This window comes from Cebus imitator, unplaced genomic scaffold, assembly GCF_001604975.1.
Source record: "Cebus imitator isolate Cc_AM_T3 unplaced genomic scaffold, Cebus_imitator-1.0 Scaffold119, whole genome shotgun sequence".
Taxonomy (NCBI): Eukaryota; Metazoa; Chordata; class Mammalia; order Primates; family Cebidae; genus Cebus; species Cebus imitator.
In genome coordinates this window covers 4,353,667-4,367,562 of record NW_016107434.1, presented here as the reverse complement: position 1 = coordinate 4,367,562, position 13,896 = coordinate 4,353,667, and the positions used below count along the sequence as shown (strand labels likewise).

Sequence of the window (13,896 nt, the reverse complement as noted above, 5' to 3'; positions counted from 1 at the left end):
AGCCTCTCTGAACTTTATTCACCCAGTGGGCCAACAAAATAATACTGGATTTTCCTGGACAAACCCTGCTGTTGTTTTCAGCTCTAGTTCTATCCCACAAATTCTCATCAGTTACAGGCTATTTTCTTTAAAACGTTCCTGATATTTTTTATTTACATAGCAGATCTCATTCCATTACATATCTTTAATCTACCAGAATCTTTTGGTTCTGAGAAACTTGCAGAACTGCTCTAGTTTTCAGGCAGTCTTTGCAGTCCCTAGAACATAATATAGACTGCCATTTTTTTATGTTTTGGCAAGGAGGCTTATGTGCCAAAAGTGATCTTGAAAGGCCGTTTAGTCTGTTATTTTTTGAAAGTGTATGAAAATTGATTCAGGTGAGGGTTATTGACTAGTGTTAAATTTGTTAAGTGAACAGTTGGGGAACTAGAAATTCACAGTGGACCAAATAACATTACACAAACAATTTGCTAGATGAAACAGGGAAGACGTATCTGTATGTACACTGGGTGAGTGGATCGGACTTCATTATCCGGACCCTGTGGCCCATCTTAGTATTATGGCACTTATGTTTGTTCAGTCATCTGATTTGGTGTAAGGTAAGGTTCAAAGCACCATGTGTGATGTATTTTAGCCAAAAATATTTAGCTTGACTCCCCTGAGCACTTAAATTTTTTAGATTACATAATATTGGAGATAAAAATCTATAAATAATACCATGAGGAAGCAGCCAGACCTGGCCTGGCCTTGTCAGTAAGTCAGGGCTATAAAAATAGGGACTGTGCTAGATTCAAAGAGACTTAAGGAATAAACAATTAGATAAAATGCCTGGTCCTGGATTGGATGCTGTCTTGGAAAAACCATCTGTATAGGAACTTTTTTGGGTTAGGGAAATTTGGAAAAAGCCTGGGTGTTATATGAAATGAAATTTATTAAAATGGAGAGATGAAGAATATTTTTTAAACATCTGGTGACCAAAAAGAGGTATATGTAAATATATACATAGAAAAAGATCTGAAAGTATGTGTACTCAGGGGTTAGTGGTACTCTGTGGGTGAGGGAATTTGGAGTTTTTATTTATTTTAGTTTTGCTTGTTTTTTAATTTTCTTCAATTCACATGTCCTGTTTCTTTGTTAATAAAAGCTTGTTTTTTTTTTTTTAAGTCCACACTAACCCATCCTATACAGATGAGTTATTTTAATACATTTCACTAGCTTTTTTCTTGATAAGGATTTTGCAATGTTTGGGACACATGTTTGAACCATGTCTTTAGATTCTATGTGCATCTCTCTCTGTTTTAAAAATTCAGTATTCTTTTGTGAAAAATTTAAATACATGCAAAGGAGATAGAATAATAATATAATGATTTTCCATGTACCCATCATCCAGCTTCAGTAGTTATCAATTATGTCTAGTGTATTTCATGTCTGTCCACCATTCCTCTCCATCCACTATTTTGGAGCAAATCTCACACGTCCTATCTTTTCATCCATAAAGAGATCATCATTTATATCTAAAAGTTAATAACACTTAAAAAATTTACAATACCAGTATCATAACAAACAATAAATTCGTGGTATTCCCTTAATAAAATCGAATATCCAGTCATTATTTCCTTTTCCCAGTTGTCTCATGGTCATTATTTTCTCTAGATGATTCAAATTGGTACAAGTTAGTTCCCTACATTACAACTGATTATGTCTTAAGCTTTTTTGGTTTACAGGTTTCTCCATCCTCTCCCACCATTTTTTTTCTTGCAGTTCATTTATTGAAGAAACTGGGCTCCTTATCTTCTAGAATTTTTCACATTGTGCATCTTTCTGCATGCTGTCTTAACCTTTCAGTGCCCAAGGCTACAAACTGTTCTCTAGACTGCATCTGAGCAGGGTTGCTATTTAAAGCTTATAGAAATCTATATAACATAGTTGTAATACCGGGAACTTTTTTATACCCAAGCGTTTTCTTTTCTATTGAATTAAGGTTTTACGTCAGCTTTTTTCCTAGGAGTATTGTGGATGTGTGTGTGTCCACAGGTATACAACTAGTTGCTCACACAGATGCTACCTGAAAAATCACACATGCAAGTTATAGAAATTGAGCCCCCAGAGTGTTAAGAGGGCACCTGAGAGGGCACTCACAGAAAGCTATCAAGGGCAGATGAAGTGGCCTTGCCTTTGTCAGCAATTTCTCTCCTCTCAATTTTTAAAAATAGATTCGTGTCAATATATAACCTCCGAACATTCATGAATTACCTATCTGGATGGTTCTGTTCATAACGCGTATTTATTCCAAACTCAAGTTGTTAATAAGAGGTACTAAAACAAATTTGGACATGGAATGGTTTTCATTATTGTAGAGTGTGGAACCATATGTATAAATATAGTTATAAATTATAGTTATATGTATAAATATAGTTATAAATTATAGTTATACATATAAATATAGTTATACACATAAATTCATGCTCCACTTCACAAGCTATTGTTCCTCACTATGTGTAATGATATTTTCCTAGGAATGTGTGTCTAAGTTAAATAGTTTTAAATGATGTCATACCTTAATTGCTCTAAAAAATTAAAAAAATAAAGCTTACAAACATATTTACTAGTCAGTTACTAATATCTGGAATGTGTTTGTAAAATCCGTAAATTGAAAGGAAGAGTTGATTTCCATCCTGAAGTCCTTTGAGTTTAAGACGCTTACAGCCTTGATTATTTCAGCTGGGTGAAACTGCTATTGAAATAGGATACATAGGGGTAGATTTTAGAGATCAGTTACATAAATGTTTAGGTAGCTGCTTGCCAGATTTTCTTTTCAATGATTACTGAAAAGTTTACTCTGAAAGAACACTCTGGTATAGTGTGATTCTCTTAAAATAATATTTAATATCATCAGACAGCTTTGTCTATAAGTTGCTTTTTATTGCTGTACCTATGTACTTCTTTGTTTTACTGGGAAGTCTCCTAAGGTCAGGATTTCCACTGCCTACTTAGTGATTTGTCTCTAATGATTGCAGGTTGAAGATGACAGCGATGCAGAGACCCACGGAGAAGAGAATGATGAACAGGGAAATTATTCTAAAAGAAAGATTGTCTCTAACTGGGATCGATACCAAGATATTGAAAAAGAGGTCAATAATGAAAGTGGAGAGTCACAGAGGGGAACAGATTTCAGTGTCCTCCTTAGCTCTGCAGGTATGAATTCCAGTTGCATGCATACTGCTTGGTGCTCCAAAAGTTGCACGGACATTTTATTTATATTTTTAAATTCCACTGTTATAATCAGCAATTTATCCTTTGTTCTTTGGATTTTAAATTCAAGTAAAGGACAGTGTTTCTAATGGCTTGTAAGGGAAAAAAATGATGTTTAAGTGGAAGTAAGGGTTTCCATGTACTGATGTCGAAGGACTAAAGTCTTTGCGATAGATAAAAGGCTTTCTATAAGTGGAAAAAGCTGAGCCATGCCACTGTAAATTTGATAGTCTGAGAAACGTAAATGTTTTCTTTGATATTAGAGGAAATATTACTTACATTTATAGGAAGCATTATAAAGTTTCTAGAATATTTGTTGTCTTTTTTCTTCCTTAAGTAGCCAGGCATATGCATAGTAGTGGATATGCACATATTGGAGCCATATGCACTTGAACACCAAAATTCTTTTTGCTTTCGCTTTGGATAGTCTCTGTCAATACAGTGAAAAACCCAGTCTTTCCACGGTCAGCTGTAATCTAAGATTGATTGTACCTTGAGTGATGTGATGCTGAAGAGCAGTAACAGGGAATAATGGAGGAGTACTGGGTGTATAGATGGATGCAGGGTCCCTACTGGGGTGTGGGTAAGAATTTAAAGAATAAGTGGAAGATAGATTGGTGATTTCCAGGGGTTGGAGATGGGAGAGTGGGAGGTGGATGTGGTTATAAAGGGGCAGCATGACAGATCCCTGGGATGCTGATACCGTTTAGTATCTTGACTGTTGTGGCAGATACACGAAACTTCACAGGTGATAAAATTATATAGAACTTAATATAGAACATGTGCACAAATGAGTATGAATACATCTGAATAAGACTGGCAGATTGCATCAGTTTCAGTGTCACCCTCCTCGTTGTGATATTATATTACGGTTTTGCAAAATGTTATTGGGGTGACTGGGCAATATGTACAAAGAGATTGCTCTGTATTATTTCTTTACAACTGTGTGTGAATCTGCAACTACCTCAATAAATAATTAATGCCAAGTTAAAAACATATAAAGGAAGCAGATGTGAGAAGCAAAGAAGTAAAACAAAAATAATACTTTGGGACTGGAATTTTCTCATCCTCGTGACTTTGATGTTGCTGTCTAGTTCTACCCTTCTTCTTTATCTGCGTGTATTTTTGAATGCCTGCACCAGGCTAAGAACAATGAAGTGATGCATTCTCTTTTAACTTAATAGAATATGCTTTTCTGAGCAGGAAAGAAGTAGAGAGATCATAAAATTGTGAGTCAGAAGCACAAGATTCAGTTTCGTGTCATTACTATAGATGATTCAAATAGCATAATGTCTTTGGATTTGTGGATGGCTCTCAACTCATTGACTGTTCAAGGATTGGTAACACTAAATAATTTTTCCAGTCAAATGAGTGCTTCCCTCTTGGTACCTATGTTTTGGCTAGTTATGGGTTTATAAGCACTTTGCTTCAAGATGGGAGAAGAGTAATGAAGGTAAATTATGGGCTGGTTAGTTTTAATTCTTATCAGTTGTTCTGCCAGAAGATCTAGGGGGACAAAATTGAAGTAGTTCTGATGAAATTAACTTGTGGAGTAAAGTAAATTTAATTCAATCAATTATTTATTCAGTTACCAGTATCTGCCCAAAAGAGATATTTTATAAATGTTGGGAGGCAGTTAAAAATTCAAGTCTAACTTACCAGGCCTGTCCTCTGGATTATGATTTTGGTTATTTAACATTTTATTTATAATTGAAAACCTGGCATGGTTTGGGTCTGTCATGTATTTTTCTTGCAGTCTGTCTTTGCTTACTGGTTTCTTCTGAAGAGGCTTATCTGTGATTGGTTTTTTTCGGTGATTGCAACTGTCCTGTCTTTTGACATGTACTTACATTTCTTTCCCACTCCGTTGCTAATTTATCAGTTTCTTCTCACGATAATATAAGCCTGAGAAGAGCTGCCATGCTTTCTTCATACTTAGTGCCATAGTGCTATATTGGTTTACCTTCGAGAGGTAAACTTCATTCTCCGAAAATAAAAATTCTGGAGTACGTAGTGTTCTCTAGGTAAGCTGTCCATACTCCTTGGAATGATTCTGCTTCCTGGTATCTATCCTTGTTTGTATAAATAAATATACAACTGAGAAAAAATTGCTGATTCCTTAGGCTTGCAATCATAAACATTTCTAGATATTGCCAAATTGCTTTCCACAGTAAAGATGAGCTAGAGTTCCTAGTGTTCGGCATCTCTGCCAATTCATAGTACTGTTGGGCTTTTAAGTTGTGACCAGTTGATTGAATGGTGTCTAGTGTAGTTAATTCAACAGATATTTAAGTGCCCACTGTTCCAGGTATTGACTTAGAGGCTGGGCATAGAGCGGTGAATAGAACAGATATAAAAACCTACCTCACAGAGTTGACTTTCTAAAGGGTAGAGACAAACAAGAGTATACAAAATGTTAAATGCCATACTTGCTTAGGATAGAAAGGAAGGGCTGTTACCATTTTAGAAGTAGCCAGGGGTCTTATTGAGAAGATAACATTTGACCAAAGATCTGAGGAGGGTGAGGGAGCAAGTGAGGATGTCTGGGAAAAGTATCCCAGGCAAAGGGAATAGCAAGCTCAAAGTCTGTGAGACAGGAGGATCAGGAATCACAAGGAAGGCCAGGGTGCAGAAGCAAAGTGGGCAATGAATTTGGAAAGGCAGCCAGATTGTGTAGTATTGTAGACCATTGTAAAGATGTTTGTTTTTACTCTGAGTGAGATGAAAAAACCAGTGGAAGGCTTTGAAGAGAAGAGTGATGCAGCTAACTCCTGTGTTAACATGATCACTCTGCTGTGTTGGAAGGAACTGAAGACTGGCAAGAGGGGAGCAGGTAGACTAGTTAGGAAGCCACTAGTACTACTAACAGCAGGTAGACTAGTTAGGAAGCCCCTAGTAATAATCCAGGCGAGCAATGGTGATAGGTTTTGGGTCCAGAGGAGAGCTGTGGAGGTGATGAAAAGTGGTTGGGCTGTAGATCTATGTAGAGGGAAGAGCAGAGAGCACTTGCAGATGCTGGGTATGAGATAAAAAGATATGTAAGGATGACACTAAGTTTTTGGTCTGAACAGTAAGAAGAAGGGAGTTGCCATTAACTGAGGTGTGTAAGTTATAGGAGTTAGTGTTGCACATGTTAAAATTGAGATGTCACATAGATACCTGTTGCTATCAGAATTCCTCAAGAAATGGCTGGCACACTCAATATAATTGGACATTTTGACAAAGGAACCATTTACAAAGGTGTGTGTCGGGTACAGCGAAAGCACTGAGGTAGTGCTGTGTCGGGAGGGTGAGCAGCAGCATATGTTACCGCCCTAGTTACTAGAAGTTTGAAGAGGGTCATAGAGTTTGCCTTGGGAGAATGAATCACCTTCATTGAGGGCACTCAGCCAGTGAAGATGATCTTAAACTGAGAGAGTCAGAGGAATACATACTCTCTTCCTGTCTCTGCCAGGGCTTCCATAAGCCTAACCTGCTGGAAGCCAGAAGACAAGGGAAGTTGTAGTCCGTACTGGTCAAGTTTTTAGGGGAGAACTGGATGGAGAAGGGTGGAGGATAAGTCTGCATTGGCACACGGAAGAGACCCAGCACAACATCTAATAGGAGACATGGAGCAGGCTGCCTGATAGAGGAATGTAGGGTTCAGGAACCAGGCATGGGCTGGTGATAGTACATTTGGGTGATGCCAGCCTTTTGATGATATTTAAAGTCATAAGAATGTATGAGATGACCAGGGCAGTTATTACCTAGAGAAGTGCTGACTTCCGGGCACCACAATGTCTAGAGTTTAGGGGAAGGAGAAGAAACCAGCAAAGGAGACTGAGCATGAGTGGTAGAAGGAATAACCAGGAGAGTGTAGTGTCTCTAAGTGTTTTGAGGCAGGAGAAATGTGTATCAAATACAGTTGATGACAATGAAAAATTGACTATTTAATTTAACAAGAGGAAGGTTATTGGTGGTCTTGACAGGTGCAGTTTGTTGGAGTGGTGGGCTAAATTTTTTCTTGAATTTAAAAAGAATGTGGGAGGAGACCTTTGAGACAGCAGACATACATGACTTAATTTTAAAGAGTTTTGTTATAAAGGAAAGGAGAATAATGGGCTGGTGGAAGAAGTGGGTCAAGACTTTTTAATTTTTTCTTTTTTTTTGGCATTTCTTTTATAGAGACAGGGTCTTGTTATGTTTCCCAGGCTGGTCTCAAATTCCCGGGCTCAAGCAATCCTCCTACCTTGGCCTCCCAAAGACCTGGGATTACAGATGTGAGCCACTGTGGTTGGCCAGTCAAGACATTTTTTAAAGATGGGAGAAATAACTACATGTTTACTTCTTGATAAATCCAGAAAAGAGGGCAAAATTAATGTGGGGAAAAGTGACAATTCCTGGATTTATATTCTTTAGTAGATATGAGCTTGATAGGATCTGTTGTGCAGGTGGAGAGATTGCCCATTGCTGGGGCTTGGGCAGTTTTCCAACTGTAATTGGAGGAAAAGTAGAATATATGGGCATAGATATGGGTATATGGACAGATGTCATGGGGGCTTGAGGAAGCATTCTTCTAAGAAAACCAAGGATAAGTGTTGCGGAGGAGGTATTGGAAGTGGAAGGAGAGAGTAGAAGTTTAGCAATAGTTGTCGAGGAAGTGGGAAAATACAGTTTCCTATTTTCTAAATAGGAAAATATGGTATAGATGTTGGGCCACAATAGGAGTATTCATAAATTTAAGGTGAGAACAGGTATACTTTTCCCTGACTCATATTCTGCTGTGTGGGTGCAGACCCAGAAAGACGGGATGGAAGGGTAAGACTTAATCATGATTATAGTTTAGTAGAGCAAATGCAATGAAATGAGAGAGGGAAAAGGAGATGATTAGAATGATTGACATAAATTTAAATGGGATAAGGAGATAAGTGAAGGTATAAGAGAAGATGAAGGGCAGTAAAAAGATCGTGGGATCACAGGATGACAGATTCTTCTGGGCAGACGGATTATTGACCTTCTTGAGAAGGTGTGAGTTGGAGAGGTGGGAAGCGGTGGCTGCAGATTAGAATGTTTGACATTGAGATTTGGTGGGGCAGGGGGTTGCAGATGATGGTAATGATATAGTCTTGTATAAAAGCATGGACGTGCCTGCTCTGAGATGATGTGGAGGCCTCATCGTTGGCGGTTTTAGTTTACCTTTCTTTAGTTATTACTGTGGTTGAACACCTTTGTATTAGTGGTATTTGCTTTCTTGGTGAACTGCTTGCTCACATTCTTTAACCATTTGGCTATTTTGTTTCTTACTGATTTGTGGATTAAAAATATGTAGTCTTTATACTTATCTTTGGATATTTGTGTTTGCAGATATCTCTTGATATGAGATTCACTTCTATAGTGATGTCTTTCAGCGCGTTGTTATAAATTTCAGTTGAATTTGTCAATTATCTATCTTACTGTTTATGCTGTTTTGTGCCTTGAGAACTCCATCTTTCCCCCAGGGTTAAAGATGTTCTCCTATATTTTCTTCTAAAATTTCTAATTTTGCTTATTCTCGTGAAGAGTGTTACATTTTATTGTTGTATGCTTTTGCAACCATTTTCGATTGGTGGAGTGAGGTGGCATAATTACCTTATACTTCAGTCTCCTAAACAGTGTATATCCTTTTGATTTTCATTTTCTATTTTTCTTTATGAGTATATAATGTCTCTATTACACACCAAAGTGGTGAAATTAGGAGCAATTATCAATCTTCCAACATTTGATTTTTAATATTGAACATTTAAATTTGGCCTGTGAAGTGACAGTTTTCTTTTGACAATGTGGTTTAGTTTAAGGAGCACAGGCCACCAAGTCAAATAAATGTTGACTTGAGTCTGCTTCTACCATGACTCTATTTTTGGGCACTACTGTTTCTCCACGTAGGAAGAGCAAGAAGAGAAGTAACAGTGCTTGATTTGATGATGCCAGCATCTTATCTCAAAGTTACCACTGATTTTAGTTCTGCTTAATTAATGTGAACATGGTACCTAGTTTTAGTATTTAATTTTTGTGCTAATAGAACCTTAGTTATCTCTATTCAGTAAAGTCATAGTCTACTATTTTCCCTCGAATGTTAGACATAAATAGCAATGGTTGCACCATTGTTTATATTTTTCTGAGAAATTAGAAGTTCTTGGGTATAATACCATTGATTGTTGAGTCATTTATTGAATGCTAGTGTTTTTCTGAGTCTCTAAGCATTAAAAAGGCAGTGGTCTTAGGTTAAGTAATAAAAATAAGCTTTTTTCCCCCTTTCCCTTACTCATAGTTGTTTCCATCTATAATTGTTCATCTGTTTTTCTCTTCTGTCTCAAGTGTTTGTTTGCCATGTGCCCTGAAGGATGGCCATTGCCATCATGGTGAGATATAATCCAGATTTGGTATCTTAGAGAAAGGCTCTATGTTTGGGACCGTTCCTTTTTTGTTGTTGTTGTTGTATTCATCTTTTTTAAAAAAAAAAAAATAATTGCAACTTTTATTCTGAATCGAGGAGGTACATGTTCAGGTTTGTTACCTGAGTATATTGCATGATACTGATGCAGAGGTTTGCGATATAATGGATCCTGTCACCCAGGTACTGAGCATAACACTTAATAGTTTTTCACCCCTTACCCACTTGCTCTTCCCTCTCTGGTAGTCCTCAGTGTTCACTATTGTCATCTTTATGTTCATAGTACCCAATGTTTAGCTCCCACTTATAAGTGAGAACGTGCGGTCTTTGGTTTTCTGTTCCTGTATTAGTTTGCTTAGGATAATGGCCTCCAGCTACATCCATGTTGCTGCAAAGGACATGATTTCATTCTTTTTTGTGGCCACATAGTATTGTAAGATGTGTATGTACCACATTTTCTGTATGCAGTCCACTATTGATGGGCACCTAGGTTGATTCCATGTCTTTGCCATTGAGAAAAGTGCTGGCGATGAACCTACAACTGCATATGTCTTTTTGGTAGAAAGATTTCATTTCTTTTGGATATATAGCCAGTAATGGGATTGCTAGGTTAAATGGTAGTTCTGAGTTCTTTGAGAAATCTCCAAACAGCTTTCTACAGTGGTTGAACTAATTTCCACTCCCACCAACAGTGTGTAAGCATTCCCTTTGCTCCACAGCCTCATCAGCATCTGGTTTTTTTTTTTTTTTTTTTGACATTTTAATAATAGTCATTCTGAGTGGTGTGACATGATATCTCATTGTGGTTTTGATTTGCATTTCTCTGAGATTAATGATACTGGGCATTTTTTCATCTGTTAGTTGGCAACTTGTGTGTCATCTTTTGAAGTGTTTCTTCATGTCTTTTGCCCATTTTAAAATGTTTTTAAACTTGTTAAGTTCTTTAAAGATTATTAGAACTTTGAGAGATACATAGTTTGCAAATATTTTCTCTCGTTCTATAGATTGTTGGTTTACACTGCTGATAGTATTTTTTTGGTTTTTGTTTTATTTTTTTGCTAAGCAGAAACTCTTTCATTTAATTAGGTCCTACTTGTTAATTTTTGGTTTTGTTGCAATGCTTTTGAGGACTTAAGTACTGTTCTTTATACAGTTTTCCCTTGGTATCCAAGAGAGATGGTTTCAGGACCCCCATGGATACCAAAATCTGGGAATGCTCAAGCCTCCGATATAAAATGGCACAGTATTTGCATATAACCTATGAAAAGAGTATAGATATCTTATATACTTTAAATCTGCTTTAAATCACTTATAATATCTAATACAATGTAAGTGCTATGTACAGTTATCCTGTATTTTTATTTGTATTTTTCTTTTTATATTGTTTATTGAAAAAAATTTCATTATTCATTTATTTTTAGAGAGACAGGGTCTTTTTCTGTCGCCCAGGCTGGAGTGCAGTGGCATGATCATAGCTCACTGTAGCCTCAAGCTCCTGGGCTCAAGCAATCCTCCTGCCCCAGCCCCCTGAGTAGGTGGGACTATAGATGTCTTGCCACCCATGCCTGGCTGATTTCTTCATTTTTTTTTTTTTTTGTAGAGACAGGATCTTGCTATGTTGCCTAGGCTGGTCTTGAAGTCCTGGCCTCAAGTGATTCTCCCTCTTTGACCTTCTAAAGTGCTGAGATTACAGTGTGAGCCACTGTGCCTGGCCAGTATTGTTTTTATTTTTTAAAAATATTTTTGATCTGTGATTGGTTAAATACAGTATGGAGGATTTAATATGGAAGGCTGCCTCTATGTTATATTTTCTTCCCAAATTAGCTGGACCTCTGGTCCAATTCTCAAATGCTATTTTGAAATAGACCTTTTTCTAAGAGTACACATAGCTTAACATATTCTCTAAGTAGATTTCCATTGTAACAGTGAATTTTTGCAGACTAGTAATTAAAAAGTGAATTTCTATTTTATGCACAGTGTATGTATATGTTGATGTTCACTTTGGAAGATAGTTTGCCATTTTCCAGTACAATTGAAGATCTAGCACTTTCACCCTTAAAGGATACTCTAGAGTGGAGGTCCCCAACCTTTTTGGCACCAGGAACCGGTTTTGTGGAAGACAGTTTTTCTACAGACTGGGGTGGGGATGGTAGTTTTAGGATGATTCAAGGACACTGCATTTATTGTGTACTTTATTTCTATTGTTATTACATTGTGATATATATAATGAAATAATTTACAACTCACCATAATGTAGAATCAGTGGGAGTCCTAAGCTTGTTTTCTTGCAACTGGACACTCTCATCTGGCGGTGATGGCAGACAGTGACAAATCATCAGGCATTAGATTCTCCTAAGGAGCACGCAGCCTGGATCCCTCGCATGTGCGGTTCACAATAGGGTTTGGCACCTATGAGAATCTAATGCTGCTGTTGATCTGACAGGAGGCGGAGCTCAGGCTGTAATACAAGCAGTGGGGAGTGGCTGTAAACAGAGAAGAATCTTTGTTCACTTGCCTCTTGCTATGCAGCCCGGTTCCTAACAGGTCACACACTGGTACTGGTCCATGGTCTGGGGGTTGGAGACCCCTGCTCTAGAGAAACTCTAGCACGTGTATGCGCACGTGTTCACAGCTGTATGTTCAGAAGGGCCTCAGATGTAAGCAACACAAATATTCATTAATAGTGGAATGAATGCTTAAATAAATGGATGAATCTTTTCAACATAGCATGAAGTAAAAGAAATATGCCCACAGAATTCTTTAGTATGAATCTATTTATATAAAGTTTAAACATGGAAAAAAAAAACCCTGTTATTTAGGGATGCATATTTAAATGCTAAAATGACAATCAAGGAAATGATCATTCCAGATATCAGGATTGTGGTCATCTCTAGTGGGGGAGATGAGGTGTAATGATGGAGGAGGGCCAGATAGTTGGTGTGGTGTTGGCAGTGTTCTATTTCCTGACCCAGACGATGGTTATCTATGTTGGTTTAATAATTATTCTTTAAGTTCATATGTATTGTCAATTTTTAAAATTTTACAGATTTCTTTATAAAATGAATACAAATCTTTAAAAGTAGATTTCTAATGGGAAAATTTCTGTTACTGCCATAGAAGTGGGAACCATTTTTAGAGAGGCAGCTCTTTCCCGCCTGCTTCACTTGTGCTGCCCAGGCACTGCCTGCTTTGTTTCTGGCCATGGACAGTGACACCCTCATTTTTATTGGTGGTGGATATGGGAAGGGGGACGATTGTTCACAGTCACACTTTTTTTTTCTAGAATTGTGAGTCTTTCGGTGTCTTTGTAGAACTCTTTCTGTAAGACTCTGAAAGAGCTAACCATGCCTTCGGCTTTTCTTTTTGAATAGTATTCTTGCAGTTCTAAGTTACGTTTCAAGAGCTTTGAAAATGACACCCTACTCTTAACGTCAAACATAAAAAGTAAGATCTATAAGAAATTTCTTCTGCCCTTCACTTTTTCCCCCCAAAAGTCGATCGTTGGATTCATGCCATATGCATTGTCTGTTCCTTTCAAGATGGCACAGATAGCCAGAGTTAGAAAAATGTTTACAGTGTGAGCAGAACACACTGGATCAATATCGAAGATAAACATGGGAAAATATTATGTGCAAGTCCATAAATACTATTGTTAGAGGTACAAATAAAAACGAAATAACTAGACTGCAGTTTGGTCAGTATAGTTGCTGTCTGTGCATGTTTTCGCTTAAAGCTATTACATATTTTCCTCAGTGTAATTTTATGAAAAGCTATATTGGGTGGGAAATTTTAATTGTAATGACATTTGAATTTCTTTTCTCCTCTGTATCCTTGTGCCAACTATTAGACTGAAGGGAAAAGAAATTTCTCTAGCAACCTGTTCTTTTAAACTAAACCTTGAACCTTTTCTTTCCATGAGGCAACAGGACAGTTCTATTTGCCCTCATTGATTCAGTTTATTTTTTCCCTCTTCTTGTATGGAATATAGTTTGTACTAATATAGTCTCATATTACAAAGGCAATATAGTAGAAGGTGACTCTTGCTTTGATATTTAAAGCATCTGAAATAACACAAACAGAACTATACATTAAAAAAAATTTTGTGGCTGAGCGTGGTGGCTGACACCTGTAATCCCAGCACTTTGGGAGGCCGAGGTGGGCAGAACACCTGAGGTTGGGAATTCGAGACCAGCCTGACCAACATGGAGAAACCCTATCTCTACTAAAAATACAAA

At 37.3% G+C, this 13,896-nt stretch overlaps 2 protein-coding genes across 2 annotated transcripts in view; one reads left to right on the top strand and one right to left on the bottom strand.

Moving 5' to 3' along the window:
- AVEN (apoptosis and caspase activation inhibitor) overlaps window positions 1-13,896 on the top strand; it is a 166,302-nt gene that overhangs the window by 29,440 nt on the left and 122,966 nt on the right. Inside the window, exon 2 of the mRNA XM_017539541.2 lies at window positions 3,018-3,195. Within this exon, the coding sequence (XP_017395030.1) occupies window positions 3,018-3,195 (178 nt within the window). The remainder of the gene's footprint in view (window positions 1-3,017; window positions 3,196-13,896) is intronic.
- The window catches only part of CHRM5 (cholinergic receptor muscarinic 5), an 85,881-nt gene that overhangs the window by 44,913 nt on the left and 27,072 nt on the right, over window positions 1-13,896 (bottom strand). The window lies entirely within an intron of this gene.